Below are 18117 nucleotides of genomic sequence, written 5' to 3' on the forward strand. Positions count from 1 at the left end.
CATTTTCTTCTAGCCTTCTCAGGATCACGTGACTTTGGAGGTTTGGCCTGCCGTGAGCAAAAAACATGGCGGATGCACGTTCATTTTTCGGTGGAATATCCCATAAAACAAGATATTTTGAGGACTAATTTTTATTTTGACAACATTTCTAGTGAGAAATATACCATTTTCTTTTAAAATATGCTTTCATGTTGGACATACAGTTTGTAGTTTGCTTGTTTCGTTCAACTTTTTCTCCCAAAGGCTCTGTGTTACGTTGGAGAAACACGTTAACTTTCATTCATATCTGCAGACGTGCGCGTAGGTCACGTGACTAATATGTTTCTCTTTTTTCCGCAGAAAATGCCATAAAATAGGAGTGATTGTGGACTAATTTATTTTTGAAAACATTTCTAGCAGTATATATCCCCTTTATTTTCATAATATCCATTCATTGCAGACATGCAGTTCGTAGTTTGTTTGTTTCGTTCAACTTTTCCTCAAGGATCTGAAGCGTCTGATCTTTTCCATAAATATATGCGGGCTGACGTGGGTCACGTGACGTGACGTGAGTTTCTCTTTTTTCATATAGAAGATCTCGTGAAAAGGTACGTTGCTATTTATTAATTATTTTTATTTACATTTACGGACCCGTGTATAGGTTTCATGCTGTGTTGATCAGGCTTTGATTGACATGTGACAACAAACCGGAAGAATGTTGTTCAGGAACAGACTGGAGAGTTCTCTAAATTTACTTAGCGATTTTTTTTATTCAATAATCTTTTACATGTTAAAGTATTCACACTACAAGTCTAAATGCTGTGTACGATGTCTGATCTTTTCCATCATATCTGTGGGCTGACGTGGGTCATGTGACGCGAGTTTCTTTTTTTTTCCTGTGGAAAAATCTCGTAAAATAAGATCGTCTGAGGTTTAATATTTAGGTTTAATAACATTTCTAGGGACCGATGTACTCTGTCGTAACGTCCATGCAAGCGTATTTTTTCAACATCAACTAGTTGAGTTTAGAAATACACTGTATAATTAAAAAAAGACGTTTGGCTCTAAACTGGTTTTGTGATTGGTCCCACGTTTATCGGGAAGGTTAAGTTCTAAAAATAGGCCCAGTGACAAACAGGTTTTTATTTTTTTACAGAAATTAATGTTTCCATTACTAATGCAAACTTTTTGTTTTGCAGGTCTCATGTCGCATGACAGATTGCAGTTGTTTTTTTATACAAACTTTATTGACTGTAACAATTCAAAACAACAATTCCCAACAGCAACAAGAAAGAAACAAACCAGGGGATTATTATGAAATTTTTCACAAAAACATTGAAACTGACGCAGAGATTGAATGTTTTAAATGCTTTCTTATTGTCAGAGTTTCTTATTGTGTTCATGTTTTGTTTGAACTCATTGATAAAGTTAGAAAAATGGGGGGGGGGGGGTATGATTTCTAACTTTGTATTTATGAATAAAAATAAAAAAAGGTTAATGATGTAGAATTGTTCTTTTTTATGGGATGGACAGTGGGTGAGGCACGACAGATTGCAGTAAAACAGTCAAACTGCTACCACAATAGCGTTGAACTTCTGTTGAGAATAATTCATTCATAAATCTGTCTATATATTAGAATATCAGCATCTGGATCATTTACGTCTATTTTAACATAAAAGAGGCTAAAAGAGGACATAACATCAACAAACAACAACTACTAATAAATATTATAGGAAATAAGGAAACTAAGTATAAAAAAGTAAAACAAAATAAATGTACATAGTATATTATTTATTATTGTAAATAAAAAAATAAACATGTCTGACTAAGAGTGGGGGTTGAGGTCGGGGTTTTTTTGTCTCTTTTTTGGGATCCAGCGTAGAGGCCATGACCCCCCCCCTGCAAGAAAAGTAGAGAAGGTTCAATCAAACAGTGATGGAAGACGATGGGCTACAGTTTGTTCACTCAGTGCTTACAGGGCGACTGTTTTTAATTTGATTAGTGTCAATTATCCTTTGTAGGAAATATTAGTATTATTCAAATATTTATGAATAATTACAATATTACATTGATTTTTAACGCATAGCACAAAAGCATCAAATAATCAATATCTAACAACTTGTAGAACATGAATAATAAAACTTGGACATGCATCCATCATCTACCCCTTTTGACCTTTTATTGACAAAATTAGAAAATATTTATATAATTTTAAATAAACAAAAAAACAAATTAGGCTGATTATTATTTGGACTTATTTCTAGCCACGGGGGTTGCAAGCCAGTTGCCTCTGTGCCGGTCCCAAGCCCGGATAAATAGAGAGGGTTGCGTCAGGAAGGGCATCCGGCGTAAAAATTGCCAAAATAACCATGCGAATCATCCACAACACTTTAGACATACCGGATCGGTCGAGGCCCGGGTTAACAACGACCGCCACCGATGCTGTTAACCTACAGGGTGTCGGTGGAAATTTGACTACTGTTGGTGGAAGAAAGAGGGGAGGCAGAAGGGTCCGTTGCCAGAGAGAGAAGGGAAAAGGCAGGAACATAGGTTTGAGAATAGGGACTCTTAACGTTGGCACAATGACAGGGAAAGGCAGAGAGCTGGCAGACATGATGGAGAGAAGGAAGGTAGATGTACTGTGTGTGCAGGAGACAAGGTGGAAGGGCAGCAAGGCCCGTAGTATTGGAGGAGGATACAAACTGTTCTATCATGGTGTTGATAGGAAGAGAAACGGGGTAGGAGTGATTCTGAAGGGGGAGTTTGTAAACAGTGTTCTAGAGGTGAAAAGAGTCTCAGACAGGATGATGAGCCTAAAGTTAGAAATCGAAGGGGTGATGGTGAATGTAGTCAGTGGGTATGCGCCACAGGTTGGCTGTGAGTTAGAAGTGAAGGAGAGATTCTGGAGTGAGTTGGATGAGGTCATAGAGAGTATCCCCAGAGGAGAGAGAGTTGTTATTGGAGCAGACTTTAATGGCCATGTTGGTGAGGGCAACAGAGGTGATGAGGAGGTGATGGGCAGGTTTGGTGTGAAGGAAAGGAATCTGGAGGGACAGATGGTGGTGGACTTTGCGAAGAGGATGGAAATGGCTGTAGTCAACACTTACTTCCAGAAGAGAGAGGAACATAGAGTGACATACAGAAGTGGAGGTAGGAGTACTCAGGTGGACTACATCCTATGTAGACGAGGTCATTTGAGAGAGGTTAATGACTGCAAAGTGGTGGTAGGAGAGAGTGTAGCCAGACAGCACCGCATGGTGGTGTGTAAGATGACTCTGGAGGTCAGGAAGAAGAAGAGAGGGAAAACAGAAAAGAAGACCAAGTGGTGGAAGCTACAGAATGAAGAAACTTGTAAGGAATTTAGGCAGAAGTTGAGACAGGTCCTGGGTGGTCAGGATGAGCTTCCAGATGACTGGGAAACTACAGCAGAGATTATCAGGGAAACAGGTAGGAAGGTGCTAGGTGTGTCATCTGGAAAGAGGAAAGACGGTAAAGAGACTTGGTGGTGGAATGAGGAAGTACAGGAATGCGTCCAGAGGAAGAGGTTGGCTAAAAGGAAGTGGGATGTAGAAAGGACTGAGGAAGGTAGACAGGAGTACAAGGAAGCGCAGCGTAGAGTGAAGAGAGAGGTGGCAAAGGCCAAACAGAAAGCTTACGATGAGCTATATGACAGGTTAGACACAAAGGAAGGAGAGAAGGACTTGTTCAGGCTAGCCAGACAGAGAGACAGAGATGGGAAGGACGTGCAACAGGTAAGGGTGATTAAGGACAGAGATGGAAAGGTGCTAACAACCCAGGAGAGTGTACAGAAAAGATGGAAGGAGTATTTTGAGGAGCTGATGAACGTGGAAAATGACAGGGAAAGAAGGGAGGAAGATGTGGTTGTTGTGGAGCAGGAAGTAGCAGAGATTGGAAAGGATGAGGTTAGGAAGGCTCTGAAAAGGATGAAGAGCGGAAAGGCCGTTGGTCCTGATGACCTACCTGTGGAGGTATGGAAGTGCCTAGGAGAGACAGCAGTGGAATTTCTAACGAGGTTGTTCAATAGGATTTTAGAGAGTGAGAAGATGCCTGAGGAATGGAGGAGAAGCGTTCTGGTCCCGATCTTTAAGAACAAGGGTGACACGCAGAACTGCAGCAACTATAGAGGAATAAAGTTGATGAGCCACACAATGAAGCTGTGGGAAAGAGTAGTGGAAGCCAGGCTTAGGAAGAAGGTGGAGATCTGTGAGCAGCAGTATGGTTTCATGCCCCGTAAGAGCACCACTGATGCCATTTTTGCTTTGAGAATGTTGATGGAAAAGTACAGAGAAGGTCAGAAGGAGCTGCATTGTGTGTTCGTAGATTTAGAGAAGGCGTATGACAGGGTGCCGAGGGAGGAGCTGTGGTACTGTATGAGGTCGTCTGGAGTGGCAGAGAAGTATGTCAGAGTAGTTCAGGACATGTATGAGAGAAGTATGACGGTGGTGAGATGTGCTGTAGGTCAGACAGAGGAGTTCAAGGTGGAGGTGGGACTACACCAAGGATCAGCTTTGAGTCCTTTTTTGTTTGCTATGCTGATGGACAGGCTGACAGACGAGGTAAGACAGGAATCTCCCTGGACAATGATGTTTGCGGATGACATTGTAATCTGCAGTGAGAGTAGAGAGCAGGTGGAGGAACAGCTAGAGAGGTGGAGGTTTGCTCTGGAAAGAAGAGGTATGAAGGTCAGTCATAGTAAGACAGAATACATGTGTCTGAACGAGAGGGATCAAGGTAGAAGCGTTAGGTTACAGGGGACTGAGGTGAAGAAGGTGCAGGAGTTTAAGTACTTGGGGTCAACAGTTCAGTGTGATGGGGAGTGTGGAAAAGAGGTGAAGAGGCGAGTGCAGGCAGGTTGGAGCGGTTGGAGGAAAGTGTCAGGAGTGTTGTGTGACAGAAGAGTGCCAGCAAGACTCAAAGGAAAGGTGTACAAGACAGTGGTGAGACCAGCTCTGCTCTATGGGTTAGAGACGGTAGCAGTGAGACAGAGACAAGAGGCTGAGATGGAGGTAGCGGAGATGAAGATGTTGAGGTTCTCCTTAGGAGTGACCAGGTTAGACAGGATAAGGAACGAGTACATCAGAGGGACGGCTCATGTTGCCTGTGTTAGCGACAAAGTCAGAGAAGCCAGACTGAGATGGTTTGGACATGTTCAGAGGAGGGACAGTGGATATATTGGTAGAAGGATGTTGGAGATGGAGCTGCCTGGCAGGAGGGCAAGAGGACGGCCAAAGAGGAGATACATGGATGTCTTAACAGAGGACATGAAGTTGGCTAATGTTAGGGTAGAAGATGTCCATGATAGAGTGAGGTGGAAAAGGATGATTCGCTGTGGCGACCCCTGATGGGAAAAGCCGAAAGAGAAAGAAGATTATTTGGACTTATTTATTTGCGACCAAGCAAAAAAGCTGATGGAAATTCATGTTGAAGAGGCACGTTGCTGGATTGTCCGTACGTATTTTAACCATAACCCCGCCTTCTTTACTTGCAATTAGGCACTTCAAAATAAATAAATAAATTCATTAATAATATATACAACATAAAACATGACTAGCACTCCATTAACTCCATCTGGGTTTCATAAATAAAATAAAAACGTTTACCACTCAAAACAATCATCAGAACTCTAACACAGTAAATATGCCAAACAAATTAATAAAAAAGCATTTATATACGTTAGAGTTCTACTTTAAAATAGTAATAATGTAAAATAAAAACTGCTCCTTTTTTCTTTAAATGTCCTTATTGCATATTAATCTTTTCCTCCAATCACACGGCTGCATTCTGAAAGATGAAAAGTGTAAACTTGTTTAAGAGATGTTTAAGAGGACTACTGTAAACTAAGATAAATGTGTTAGTTAAAATAAAGTAATAATGCATAGTTATTTTATAATAAAAGACTAAAAAAGGCAAATTAATAATACAAAATCCAAATCTTTACAAATTCTGCAAGTATTTTGTCGTATTACTTTTTACTGGTGGAAATGCAAAGAAAAGCGACAACTTAGAAGAACTGGTTTGAACATGAATTATTGCACAAAGACGGAAAGGTGGGCGTGTCTCCAGGAAAGAGATCCTCATGACAACCAACATGATTTTTGATACGGAGGCTGATGCTTCAAGGAGAAAAGAAACGTCAACAGCCAGTGCTGATCAGAACACAATCCAATGTTCTCATCGTTTGAATAAATCCTGAAATGTTCATCTGCTGGTGTTTGTCTGCATTTTTTGATGATATTTTGCTGCAAAATAAACCCATTAACCATCACTGTTCTGTCTGTGATGGAATAAACGCCAGGGCTACTATGGGAAGATATACGGTAGTCAACATTTTCTTGGAAAGGATTCTTTTTAAATAATATTTTATAGAATCTTTTAATAGTGTGTAAAATGTTTTTAACTACAAAACATTTTAATTGCATGTTATATGTTTTATATCAACTGTAATGCCCATTAAAAAGAAAAGCACAAGTAAACTTGAACTGAATTATTTCTTTCTTATTAAAGATTTGAGGAAAAGTGTAAAAATAACCACCAGATGAATAATTCTGTATTTTCATATTTCTTTGGAGAAACATTTGTTGAGGATAAAAAAACACAGGAATATCTAAAAAACACATCATTTTTGCTAACTGTGCAGAAAAATAAGATTGTACCAGGATAGTAAAATGTCAGAAGTTGGCACACTGGTGGACGGCTGTGGGGCTGAAGTGGTGAGAGGATGGATGTCTGAAACGGTTGATGGTTGGACGGCTGAAGCACTGGAAGGCTGCTGGTTTTTCCAACCTTAATGGATGAAAATGATGAAATGATTAGTGTGGTTGTTTTGGTGAGACATGACCAGATCTGCTGACGGTTCACAAATGAAAGTTTCTAATTAAACTAGAGTTCATGCACATTGAAGTCATGTCATCAAGCTTCCATGAATAATGAGTTAAAACAACAGACTGAGGTGAATGTAAAATTATTATTACCAGTATACCTGATACAAGGCCTTCATCCAGGCAAAGCACGTTTGTGCTTGATCAGGGAACTTAGGGCAACTTAGGGGGCACAACATGTGTGTGGTAAGAGGCGGGACTTTTTGGCAGGTTTGGCAGCAATTTTTGTATCGTCATCGTCAAAATTTAAATTATCATATAACACTGTGAACAGATCGACAATTGGTTAATGACTCTGAGTCACAGATGGTAAATACATACCAATACAGACACTTCATCACATGTGAGGCGTTCTCTTTTGGCCTGAAATCTTTGTAGCCCGCCTTACATTTGGATGTTTTGGCGGCCACAGCGATCACAGTTGATGCAAGAAGTTGTCGAGCCTCGTGGCAGAGTCAGCTGAAAATAGGAAAAGCAGAATTTTTATGTCTCCAGTTCCCCATTCTGATAAGATTTGGGGAAAATATTGCCATATTAATGACAATGGTTGTTAGTTTTACAATTAAATTAAGGTAGCAATTGAAGTCTAACAGTTTTGTAAGAATGTGCAGGTTATTAGTTCTGAATTTTAAAAAGAAAAGTTATAAAAAAAGGTCATGAAGACTTGGTTTTGAGCTGAAGATGTCTTTCCTCTTATCCAAAAATGATTTCTGGAATAAAACTGGTAAAAAAGCAGTTTGACTGGATCAGAGAAAAGGTTTGAGCGAGTGTGACGTCACCCATTTACTTCCAGATCCTCATAACAAAGTCAATTCTGTCGTCGTTTCTCTGTGATAACGACGTCACCACGTTGGAGCCAGTTGACAGTGATTGATCTGAGTCAACGTTTCTATGGCAACTACTGTCGCCAATCAGGAGTAAGCTGTTGAAAGTCCACACTGCTTCCACTGAAAGTGAGCTTGGTGGAATTTGTCAAACAAACATTCAAGGTGGCACATGCTATTACTGAGGCATCTGTTGGTCAGTCTATAATTTGAATAACTTGTGATAAAGAAACAGTTTTGTAAAACAAATAACTGGAATTAGCAAAAACCTGTTTAAAAGGGTATCACAACAAGAATGGTTAATCTGACCCATAGAATGGCTGACTGACAGCTGTTTGTTTCTCTTTAGAAGTCTATAGGATTTTGGCTCCTTGTACTTCCTGTTTGGAACGTGAGGGGGAGGAGTCAGTCAGTCCAGGTCTCTGAGACAGAGACTGTTTTAAAATATTTACAAAACCAAGTCCAGATGATCGTTGTTACAACGTTTTTTGTGTAAATTTGGAGAAAACCCCTAAATAGGTCAATCATAACACTTTAATATATCAGGAAATTACTGTTCCTTTTTTTGCCGGGAAACCGGCGGTGGCGCGAGCGCTGCCATAATCATTAGCTAATGTAACCCCGATTCTCACAAACCTCCCTTCCTCTGCTCGACCACAATAACTATACAGTCGAAACAAATAATTAATACATGTTTCTATGATGATCATAGTACCCTGCAGTCGTGTTACGTTCAGTCTCTCGATGGAGGCCGTATTTTTCAGCACCGCTCCTCCGTCACACAGTAATAACAACAACAGCTGCATTCATCTGTCAGATGAAAATACTTTCAGATGATCATAAAGTATTTTCATTAATGCCTCTTGTGTTTACATTTCTTACCTTTGAGACTTCTTTAGCTCGCGCAGAGATGCAGAAAGCGCGACAACCAGATTACCTTTATTGACGCCCAACACCCACCGACCGGCGCGCGGACACGTGGGGGTGGGGTGGCTTTATGTGCACGGCGCGCACGCATGCGTATTTGCACTAAAATTTTCACATGGCCTCTTTGGCATATAAACCTAACATTTCTATCATTTGTGTCTAAATTACGAGCATTAGATAACACAACTTGATTTGTGTGTGTCAAAAAATATTTCATGTTGGGTCTAAATCAGATAAACATTGTTCATCACATCAAATATTTACATATTTACTGTATTATACTGTTTTCATATATTTGTTACTTTTATCATCTAAATTGTCCTAAGATTTATGAAAAAATGAAAATCACACACTGAAAAATAGGGTTTGCTTTATCATTTTATTCTGCATAATGGAATGTTTGGCTCAAAACTGAGCTCTTTGGCATCGACTCAACCATTGGGTTTGGAGGAAGAGAATTGCTACCTATGACCCCAAGAACAGCTTCCCCACTGTCAAACATGGAGGTGGAAGCATTATGCTTTGTGGCTATTTTTCTGCACAGAGCTACGTCACCACGTTGATGGAGCCATTAATGGAAAATCTTGAGTGAGAACTTCCTACCCTCCTTAAGTCAGGACCCTTCAAATCAGTCATGGATGGGTCTTCCAACAGGTTAGTGACCTAGAACTTACAGCCAAGGCAACCAAGGAATGGCTGAAGAACAATCATATCAAGGTCATTGAGAGGCCCAGCCCATGTCAATCCTATGGAGAGATCTCACAGTCGCCAAGCAACAGCCACCAAATATTCATGATGTAGAAGGGTCAAAAGAAGGGCAAATACATTTATATAAATTCTTTCAAGTTGATTTCTTTCTAGGTTTGCAATTCTGCACAACAAACAAAGGACAACAACTTTTTTTCCTCCAAATAAAGGCAAAAACCTTGAAACTTCATGTGAGTTCTTGGCAACTGCCATTTCCCAAATCCTGCTCATACTGGACCCACATCTCCATGTCTTGGATATAAGTAATTAACTTGCCAATAACAAAGACTTATGAAAGGTCACTGAGGTGAACTTTGTAGACAAGTGCGGAAACTGTATAGTGTAAGGCTGATCGGCAAATAAAAGACCATGAAAGTCATCTTGGACTTTAGTAGGCATAGAGGAGGGTTCACAGCTTCCCTTTCCTGGGCATCCCCATCTCAGCTGATCTAACTTGGTTTCCTAACATCCAGGACGTTATCAACAAGGCACATCAGCACGTCTGAAGCTGCTGGCAACCTACCGCTCAGCCAGTCCAACTGCATCATGGTCTGGCTCTCAGATCAAACTGAAGAAGAGCAGCAGAAGCTTCAGTGCTGAAGATACTGGAGCAGATCATCGGCTACCCCCTTTCCTACCTGTCATCCTGTCTGAGTAAAGGGACGTGTCAAGGACAGCCCCCTTCCTGCAGCTAACATACTGATACACATATCACTCCACACTTCTAATATTCTTAATTTCTCATGTCATTTACCCCTAATTTAAGATAACTCATTGTCATTTTGCTACATTTTACTTCAGTCTTGCTCAATTAAAATGTAGTCTGTACCCTGACAAAGGATTTGGAGATGCATAGCACATTATATGAGTTTAATAGGTCAGTGTTTCATTCTAAGGTGTTGGACATACAAATCAAAGGCCAAACGTTTGAGATAAAATGAGAAGTGTCTTCAGCACAGGTGTGAGCACTGAAATGTTTAGCTAGTGTTGTAGAAACTTGAACGGAGGTTAAAAAAATAATGTAATTGTTGAAATTTAGGTTGAAAAAACCTTCATTGGTGCGGTGCAGAAAAAAAATCTCTCATTTCAATTAAAAGTCATTTATTTATTGGTACAAAGTTGAAATGAGGTTTTCCTTCTTATAAGCCTTTTTTAGGGGTGGAGCTGGGGCTTGAACTGCAGAAAGTCTCCTCCTCAGCAGACAATTAGTCCCTCATGTTCTCTCTCCATCAAGGCCTCTGTGCTGCCTGAGAATGAAATGAAGAGGAAAACACATAAATGCCACAAGCCCTGGACATCCATGCAGATCACAAAGAGAAACCTCCTGGCTTTGCGGGGCAGAACCTTCCAAAAGCTGGGAGAAGAGCTCTTCAACCACACTTCAAGGACCCGCACTGCTGCTGGACTTCACCAACCACAGTCTGGTCAGCAGCATGACATCCTAGAGCCTTTAGTTCTTTACCATGGCACCATAACCTGCAATCCATCACATCATGCTTGATCAGTTATGCAACAACTTTAGAAAGTGTAACCCTTGTGCTATCCTAGGCACTTTACCATTGGGAGTTGGGTCATCTAGACCCACTAGACAGTGCTCTGAACCTTTTTTCTTCAATGATTTGTGATCTTCACTGGTGTCCATGGATTACATGAAATCTTTTCACCTTTATCCACCTTTGTCATGGTAGGGAGAACACCTCAATGGAAGGGGGGGGGGGGTCATCTAAGATAGCACAAGGGTTACAAAAGATTTTTACCATATGCTGATTCTTGTTTTCCTGATGCTCAGACAAAGCCCTTCAGTATTTTTCTCTGGGTCATTTTGATTGGTCCTTGTGGGAAGAGATTAATGTATTAATAATACTGAAGAAATCAAGAGATATTCCACATCAACAGCATGAGAGTAACATGAAAGAAACAAGCCAACATTTATCTACAACATTACCACAGTCTTTACCTGGAGGTATCATTCTGGTAACGTCTGCTCCAGCTTTTCTGACTTCCGCTTGTTCCAGCCACCGGCCTGAACGGCGAGGATGTCTGTGCAGAATGAAAGGATCAAAATGTATTAAACTGAGAAAACAAATTACACAAAAAGGATGCATCTTCAATGAGTATTTACCAGTTTTTGACACATATGTACTCGGAAGATGTGTCTGCTGAAGAGAGGAAGCTGTTCAGTCGGTTCAGTCCCTTTCCCTGAAGTTGTCCCTTCTTGATTTCATCCTCGGATCCTCATCATTTCAACCAAAATGTATGTTTGCAAACTTTTGAAACATAAGGGATTAGAAAAAAACTCCAACAGGAATAATGAGAAATAAGCCGTTGATAATTATTACCTCACACATCCAAGAGTGAACTTGAAAAGGACACATGTTCAACAGGTCCTGCCTCTCAGGACACGGAAAACCAACCTTCTCCAAATGCAATCAGAACTCGTAGACTACATCAGAGCAGAAGAACTGCAAGGTCTGTGGAGAAAGCCGTTTCTGCAAATAGAAGGGGTTCATGAAAATATCTCAACGGAACAGGTTCAGGAAGCTCGCTCACCTGGAGAGAGCTCTGAGTGGAGCCGCTTCCACTCTACATCCAGAGGAGGACGCCTCCCTGGGGGGGGGTTCCATGCATGTTTCACTGGGCAGAGGCCCTAAGGAAGACCCAGGACACGCTGGGGAGACTACGTCTCTCAGCTGGCCCCGGGGTCCCCCAAGAGGAGCTGGAGGAGAGGGAAGTCTGGGCATCTTTGCTAAGACTGCTGCCCTCACAACCTGGTTCTGGATGAATGGAAGAAGATGGATGCATGGATGGAACGTGTTCAGTCCTTTCAGCAAAACTCCACGATGGCAGACTGCGATCCTTCCTCATTTACTTTGCCAGAAGACTTGTTGGAGGACTCTGGTGCTGCCACAAACTTTCCTGCTCCACATCTCCAGGATTCTATCAAAACAAATGAATATTGTACATAAACATGATGATATGACACAAAATACATTAAGACATATAGGCAGGCGTGTTCATTTTCTTAAGGAAGAAGACATTAAAATAGCTTTACATGTTCTATTGCCCCATGAATGCAGTTCACAAAGGAGGTCTCCACAGTGTTTTTGGTCAGAAACGCATCTTCAAAATAACCACTGAGCCTAAAAGAACAGAAAAGTTTACATAAGAAAAACATTTATACCATCAAAAATGTAGGTGGAAAAATTTTTTACACACCCCAGTTGGCTCTCAAAACAGTACATTTTGCAAGTTCCATCCACTGCTACAGCCAGTATGGAGGGAGAGCATGCAGGACACTGAAACAGATGAACCTGACAGCCTCTCCATCTCAAAGTTAGCAGAAAATCAGTCCAGGAACTATTTGTGCATGTTGTCTCCAAATAACTGACCCGTCTGAAAGAGGAAAGGGAAAAAAACACGAGGTTCTTTTATGTATATACATACACACATACAAGAATCAGGAATCAGACTTTCTAACAGAATTTTTAGCTATTATAAAATCGTTCCCAGTGTTTTTTTTAATTACGATCATTTTGTTTTTAAAGACATTTTTCTGCAGCACAGCAGCTCATAAGAATTTCACCTCAGAGCTGTGGTGCAGATGTTTGCCTCTGCTAATTTCCCATAAACCGTTTGTTGATTCTCTCTCCCGCTAGCTTATAGCACCTCACAAGCCCTAGCCGACATTAGCATAGCAAAAAAAAAAAATCAATGAGCAACATTGGAGCTATCCATGTGTACACTTTTGAGCCAGATACCAGCTCAGACAAGGGAACTCAGGACATTAATGGATCTACTGGTTTTTGTCTGCAAGTGGATGCATCAGAATTGGAGCGGAGTAGAGACTTTGGCCCATTCATGGCAGTTAGAGCGTCACAACTAAGAGCTTTTTGAGACAATGAGTTTCATCTTCTCCTGATCCATCGAGATTTGAATAAATACTCAGAAACAGTTTTAATCTTATATTATTCTGTATATGTTTATATTTTTGTTAATGTTCTCAATAATGAGAAAAATGTTTGATCTTAAAAACGTGACTTCCATTGGAGCGGCTCTTTAACTTTGTTGACAACGCTAGGATAAATAAATGTGGTCAGCCAAATCAGCCATAATTGTTTAGACCAGGGGTCTGCAGCCTGAGGCTCCACAGCCACAAGTGGCTCCTTGACCCCTCCTTTGCGGTTCTCCGACAAAAAATAAAAATGTTTTTAATTCAAACAAATATCCTATTTTTCAGACGACACAGTGCATCACGCAAAACAAAACAGTCAGATAAGTCAAACTTTACTCAACTTGGTGATCTACTCAACAGTTGAAGCAAAGTATTACTGTGCCAGGCTCCTGACTACAGTACCCATAATGCTTCAATAATCTATCAAGCGGTAATGCACAATATTTTAAGAAATTCCAGCATTTATGACCAATTTTTTTAAACCTGACAACGTACCACAAAAAATCAATTTGAGGTCAATACGCACAATTTAGAGGGCCTACACCATGCTAGCCATTTAGAATAAACTATTTCCTCGATCTCTGAGGCTCCGCCTTTCTCTTCTTGTGGGTGTCGCCTATTTCATGACATCAACCTAGAGTCGGCGTCGGCAGCGTTTCTGCGTTTCTTCCATCCAAACTTTTGCAAAGATGGATGTGCATATTGTGTAATGAAAGCATTTTGCTGATCACCGCTAGCTCCATTGAGGAAGTGGGGGTGTCTGTTAGCCTGGAGGCGGTTTAGCTGCACAGGCTCTTCCTGGAAGAGGCTGCTCCTCACTTATGATGACGTCACAATGTGAGGACCCTCTTATTGTGAATTGGGAGGGGCTGGTGCTCAGAGGGTTTCAGAGGAATGTTGAGAGATGCGTGAATGGATCAAAATACTGCTGTGGATTAAGTTTTGTGAGGAATTAACATTATAATACACTTTAAAATTTTAAAAAGTTGATATTGCATGATATAGGCCTTTAAAGAAATACTGGCTGAGATGTACTAACAACATAAAATCTACAATGTGTAAAAAAAAGCCTTTGTAAACCCCAGTAGTTATCCAGTTTCCAAAATAACATAAATGCAAATGAGTGTTTGATTTTCTAAACGCTGAAGAGACACCTTGTGTGTCCTACTGAGTTCTGCACAGTGAGACATTAGAAAGGCTCTTAGCTGTTTAAAGGGCTGCAGACCCCCGTTTCTGGCTAAATGACCCAAAAGGAAACTTACCTCTGCGGAGACCACGTGACGTTTCCGCCCCCGTCCTCTATACAGAAGAGGCCTTCACCGTGATGCTGCGGCCTTTTAAATTTAAGATGGAAAAACGCCTCGTCATTCAACGTTAATCCTAAACAGCCAACACGTTTTTACTAAAAACCCATCTCTGGTTTCCCAAATCTAAACATTACATTTCTACAGAGAAAAGTTCAAAGCATCGCCCACCTTCCAGCTGTCCAAGAGTTCTTCAGCCGCGCGCCTTCCTGCGGGTTCATCCGGGGGTTTCCGGGGGAGTGGGGTGGGGGTGCCCGTATGACGCTGCGTTCACTGGCTTTTCGAAATGCGCACTTCATGTCAATTGGGGCAAATTGAAGGCTTAAAAGCCTGATTACTTTAGATAATATATCCTATTTAATATATCCTATTTAAAACTTTATTGAGAATTACTACAGGAAACAGTGATGAAACCTTTTTTAACAGATAAATTAGAGCACTTCATTGTAATACTATAATATATGAGATACGTCAAAAAAATTGACAGTTAAAGAAAAAAGAATATAATAGATGCTAATATTTTATAAACTCCATCAAAATAATTGTTTCATCTCATTTATCATAATATTTATAGGTTTTTTTTATCACACACCATTAGACTCGTAGTGTAAATAAATTAAAATGCAGAAAAATCAATTTAAAGAACTCTTTGGTCAGTCCCTGAACTCAACATTTTTCCGGTTTGTTGTCACATGTCAATCAAAGCCTAATCGCCGCAACAGCAACACGGAACGAGAAAACCTATACACGGGTCCCTAGAAATGTAAATAAAAGAAATTAATAAATCGCAACGTACCTTTTTACGAGATTTTCCACAGGAAAAAAAGAGAAAGGCACGTCACGTGACCCACGTCAGCCTGCATATATTTATGGAAAAGATCAGACGCGTTCAGATCCTTGAGGAAAAGTTGAACGTAACAAACAAACTACGAACTGCATGTCTGCAATGAATGGATATTATGAAAATAAAGGGGATATATACTGCTAGAAATGTTTTCAAAAATAAATCAGTCCATATTCACTCATATTTTACAATTTTCTGCGGAAAAAAAGAGAAACATATAAGTCACGTGACCCACGCGCACGTCTGCAGATATGAATGAAAGTTAACGTGTTTCTCCAACGTAACACAGAGCCTTTGGGAGAAAAAGTTGAACGAAACAAGCAAACTACAAACTGTATGTCCAACATGAAAGCACATTTTAAAAGAAAATGGTATATTTCTCACTAGAAATGTTGTCAAAATAAAAATTAGTCCTCAAAATATCTTGTTTTATGGGATATTCCACCGAAAAATGAACGTGCATCCGCCATGTTTTTTGCTCACGGCAGGCCAAACCTCCAAAGTCACGTGATCCTGAGAAGACTTGTAGAAAATGAATAGAAAAATGAAACGTATCCGCCTCACAGTTTAGGGGGCGTTTTTGTAAAACTCTCACGCATTTTCATGTGGACAAATGTAGCTACTACACATTTTAGGATGAGACTGGGTTGTATCACATCGCCCATACTTCACGCTGTCAGAACCAAAGGCCAACAGGGGAACGGGGGCTTTCTGTCTGGATGGCTGATCATCCAGATGTGGAGCAGCGGCGCCTGGCTCCTGGCGGCGTGAATGAGAGCCGCTCCTGGCGTGTGACCATTTACCGCTAAGGTGGCGGTAATGCTGATTATGAGCAGCTCGTTAGTGGAGCGTTATAATGTGCTCAACGGAATCTCACCTCCCTTCTAGGTGATCTTCTTTTATTCAACCATTACTGCATCCCAGCGTGCGTCGTCAAGGGCTATTATTAAGCTGGATGGAGGGGCGAGCCCCCGCTGAGCCCCTCATGGAAGCGTTCATGCCTGAAAGGACGAGGTCCCACAGACCCTCCTGAAGCTGTGGAGACGGTACAATGAAACGCGCCGCATGGAGCAGCCTGTAGCTCAAAGAGCAGGTTTCCTAGGAGGAGGAGGAGGAGGAGGACGCCGCTCAGGCAAAAAGAAGAAGGCTTCCTTTAATGTGACCGGGAGAAGGGGGGCATGGGAGTTAACTCCCACCATCGCAGAATTCTGCCTCTTCGTCTGTCAGGACTGAGGGCTGCAGGTAAACAAGAAGGTGGTGGGGGTCCTTTTCATTTCAGCAACAACTCAATACTTCTTTCCCAAGGAACAGCAAGAGTGAGGGTCAGGACTTTGCGGGGGGGGGGCTTGGAGTCTCAGGGTAAACAGATTTGTGGGGGCAAGAGGGAATGCCTCTGAAGAACTTCTACTTCTCTTAACAAGTGCTTCCAGGTTTCAGCCTGAGAGCTGCTGCTCTCCGCTCGGCTGCTGGGACCAACAACTCTGAGCAAAGTCAGTTTTTGGAAGTTTTTACCACTTTCAGTCACAGACTCTTTAAAAGCTGCAAACATGACGAGGTCAGTGCAGAGGATGCAGAAAATCCTGCTGCACAAATGTGAGGATCCTCACAGGCTGAATATTGGGTCCAAACTAACCATAGGTGGGATTATTGTCAAACATTAAGGGAACAAAAACTTCTGTCAACAACTGAAGACAGACTCGGGGAGTTCTTCCAGAAAAACACAGAAACCATGAACCAGAGCCCGTTGGGCCGTCATGTCCATCTGCATGCAGTCATTGAGTTGGTGGGGAATTCAACCGGAGGCTTGTTGCAGCTGGTTCCTGCATCCAGACGAGGACTTCTGGGGATGTTAGCCTCAATAAAGCTCAGAATGTAAAGGCTGCACGTTCTAACAAAAGGTCAAAGCTGCACGTTGGGTCTCACAAACACTAAATCCCAGGTGATGATTGCTATTAGGATTTCACTAATACAAGTGGCTTCATCGATGCTGATGAAGACAAGAAGAAGACAGAAGTCCAGATGGCGTGACTAAACTTATAGAGAACATCACCTTAATCGCTGCTGCCTGACCTTTTTCAGGCCTCGGATCGGTTTACTGTCAGGCTACATGTTCATGGATGGACGCTGAAGTGTGCGACCACGTTTTAAAATATCTGCAGTTGCTTCAAACTTTCTTTGTTCTCTAGATTTCATGCATTGAAATATGACATATATTTTAAATTTAACCCATAACTGTCAGAGTGGAAGCTACAAATCAAACGCCGACTTTTGAGGTGCGATGGATAAATAGAAAAAACTGCCACTAACACGGGTATTTTCTAAATAAAGTCATACACATGAATCCACTGTTTGGACAACTTTATTAGCAGCATCCTCGTAACATTAGACAGTTGCTGAATGTTCTGCATTATTATTATGGTCTGTGGGGACAACTGTCACCATAAACCCATATTTGGAGTAAAGACTCCTGCTAAATGCAGCTTTTATTTTGAAGTGGAAGTTTCTTCTTCTGTTTCCTTTTCTCTGCCAATAGAAACTTTCCAAATACGTTTGTTTTTTGTGAACTCTGCTAGCTTGGAGGTTTGCATTTAGCGGCTGCTTCAAGAAAGTAGTGGATGGATGTTCCACACACTACTAAGAG

General features: G+C 41.2%; 1 protein-coding gene across 17 annotated transcripts; it reads right to left on the reverse strand.

The window, feature by feature from the left end:
* Window positions 1–1204: 1204 nt before the first annotated feature.
* On the reverse strand, window positions 1205–16118 carry LOC105356719 (uncharacterized). Of its 17 annotated transcripts, none has more exons than XR_013652274.1 (12): window positions 14804–16118; window positions 14591–14662; window positions 12593–12769; window positions 12429–12516; window positions 11716–12313; window positions 11499–11643; window positions 11334–11416; window positions 11134–11208; window positions 8585–11050; window positions 7200–7337; window positions 6654–6783; window positions 1205–1878 (listed from the first exon to the last, which is right to left on the reverse strand). XR_013652274.1 is itself a non-coding variant. In XM_078938692.1 (11 exons), the coding sequence occupies exons 2-7, from the start codon at window positions 14929–14931 to the stop codon at window positions 12138–12140; spliced, it is 546 nt and encodes a 181-aa protein (XP_078794818.1). In that variant the 5' UTR covers window positions 14932–15489; window positions 15861–16118; the 3' UTR covers window positions 10461–11050; window positions 11134–11208; window positions 11334–11416; window positions 11499–11643; window positions 11716–12137. The 17 variants fall into 17 exon arrangements, 2 of the variants coding, with proteins under 2 accessions (XP_078794818.1, XP_078794819.1); XR_013652282.1 differs by lacking the exons at window positions 1205–1878; window positions 6654–6783 and having other exon boundaries at window positions 6790–7337; window positions 14804–14909; window positions 15429–15489; window positions 15861–16118; XR_013652284.1 differs by lacking the exons at window positions 1205–1878; window positions 6654–6783 and having other exon boundaries at window positions 6790–7337; window positions 14804–14925; window positions 15429–15489; window positions 15861–16118.
* Window positions 16119–18117: the final 1999 nt, after the last annotated feature.

Source organism: Oryzias latipes, chromosome 20 (genome assembly GCF_053564925.1).
Source record: "Oryzias latipes strain Hd-rR chromosome 20, Olatipes_Hd-rR_3.1".
Classification (NCBI taxonomy): domain Eukaryota; kingdom Metazoa; phylum Chordata; class Actinopteri; order Beloniformes; family Adrianichthyidae; genus Oryzias; species Oryzias latipes.

Excerpts from the sequence above, each read along its gene's own strand:
- LOC105356719 (XM_078938692.1), bottom strand. The coding sequence starts at position 14,931 with ATGAAGTGCGCATTTCGAAAAGCCAGTGAACGCAGCGTCATACGGGCA. Across the intron at positions 12,770-14,590 it reads GTCACGTGGTCTCCGCAGAG|ACGGGTCAGTTATTTGGAGA; the intron begins GTAAGTTTCCTT and ends TTCCTCTTTCAG. Across the intron at positions 12,517-12,592 it reads TGTTTTGAGAGCCAACTGGG|GCTCAGTGGTTATTTTGAAG; the intron begins GTGTGTAAAAAA and ends CTGTTCTTTTAG.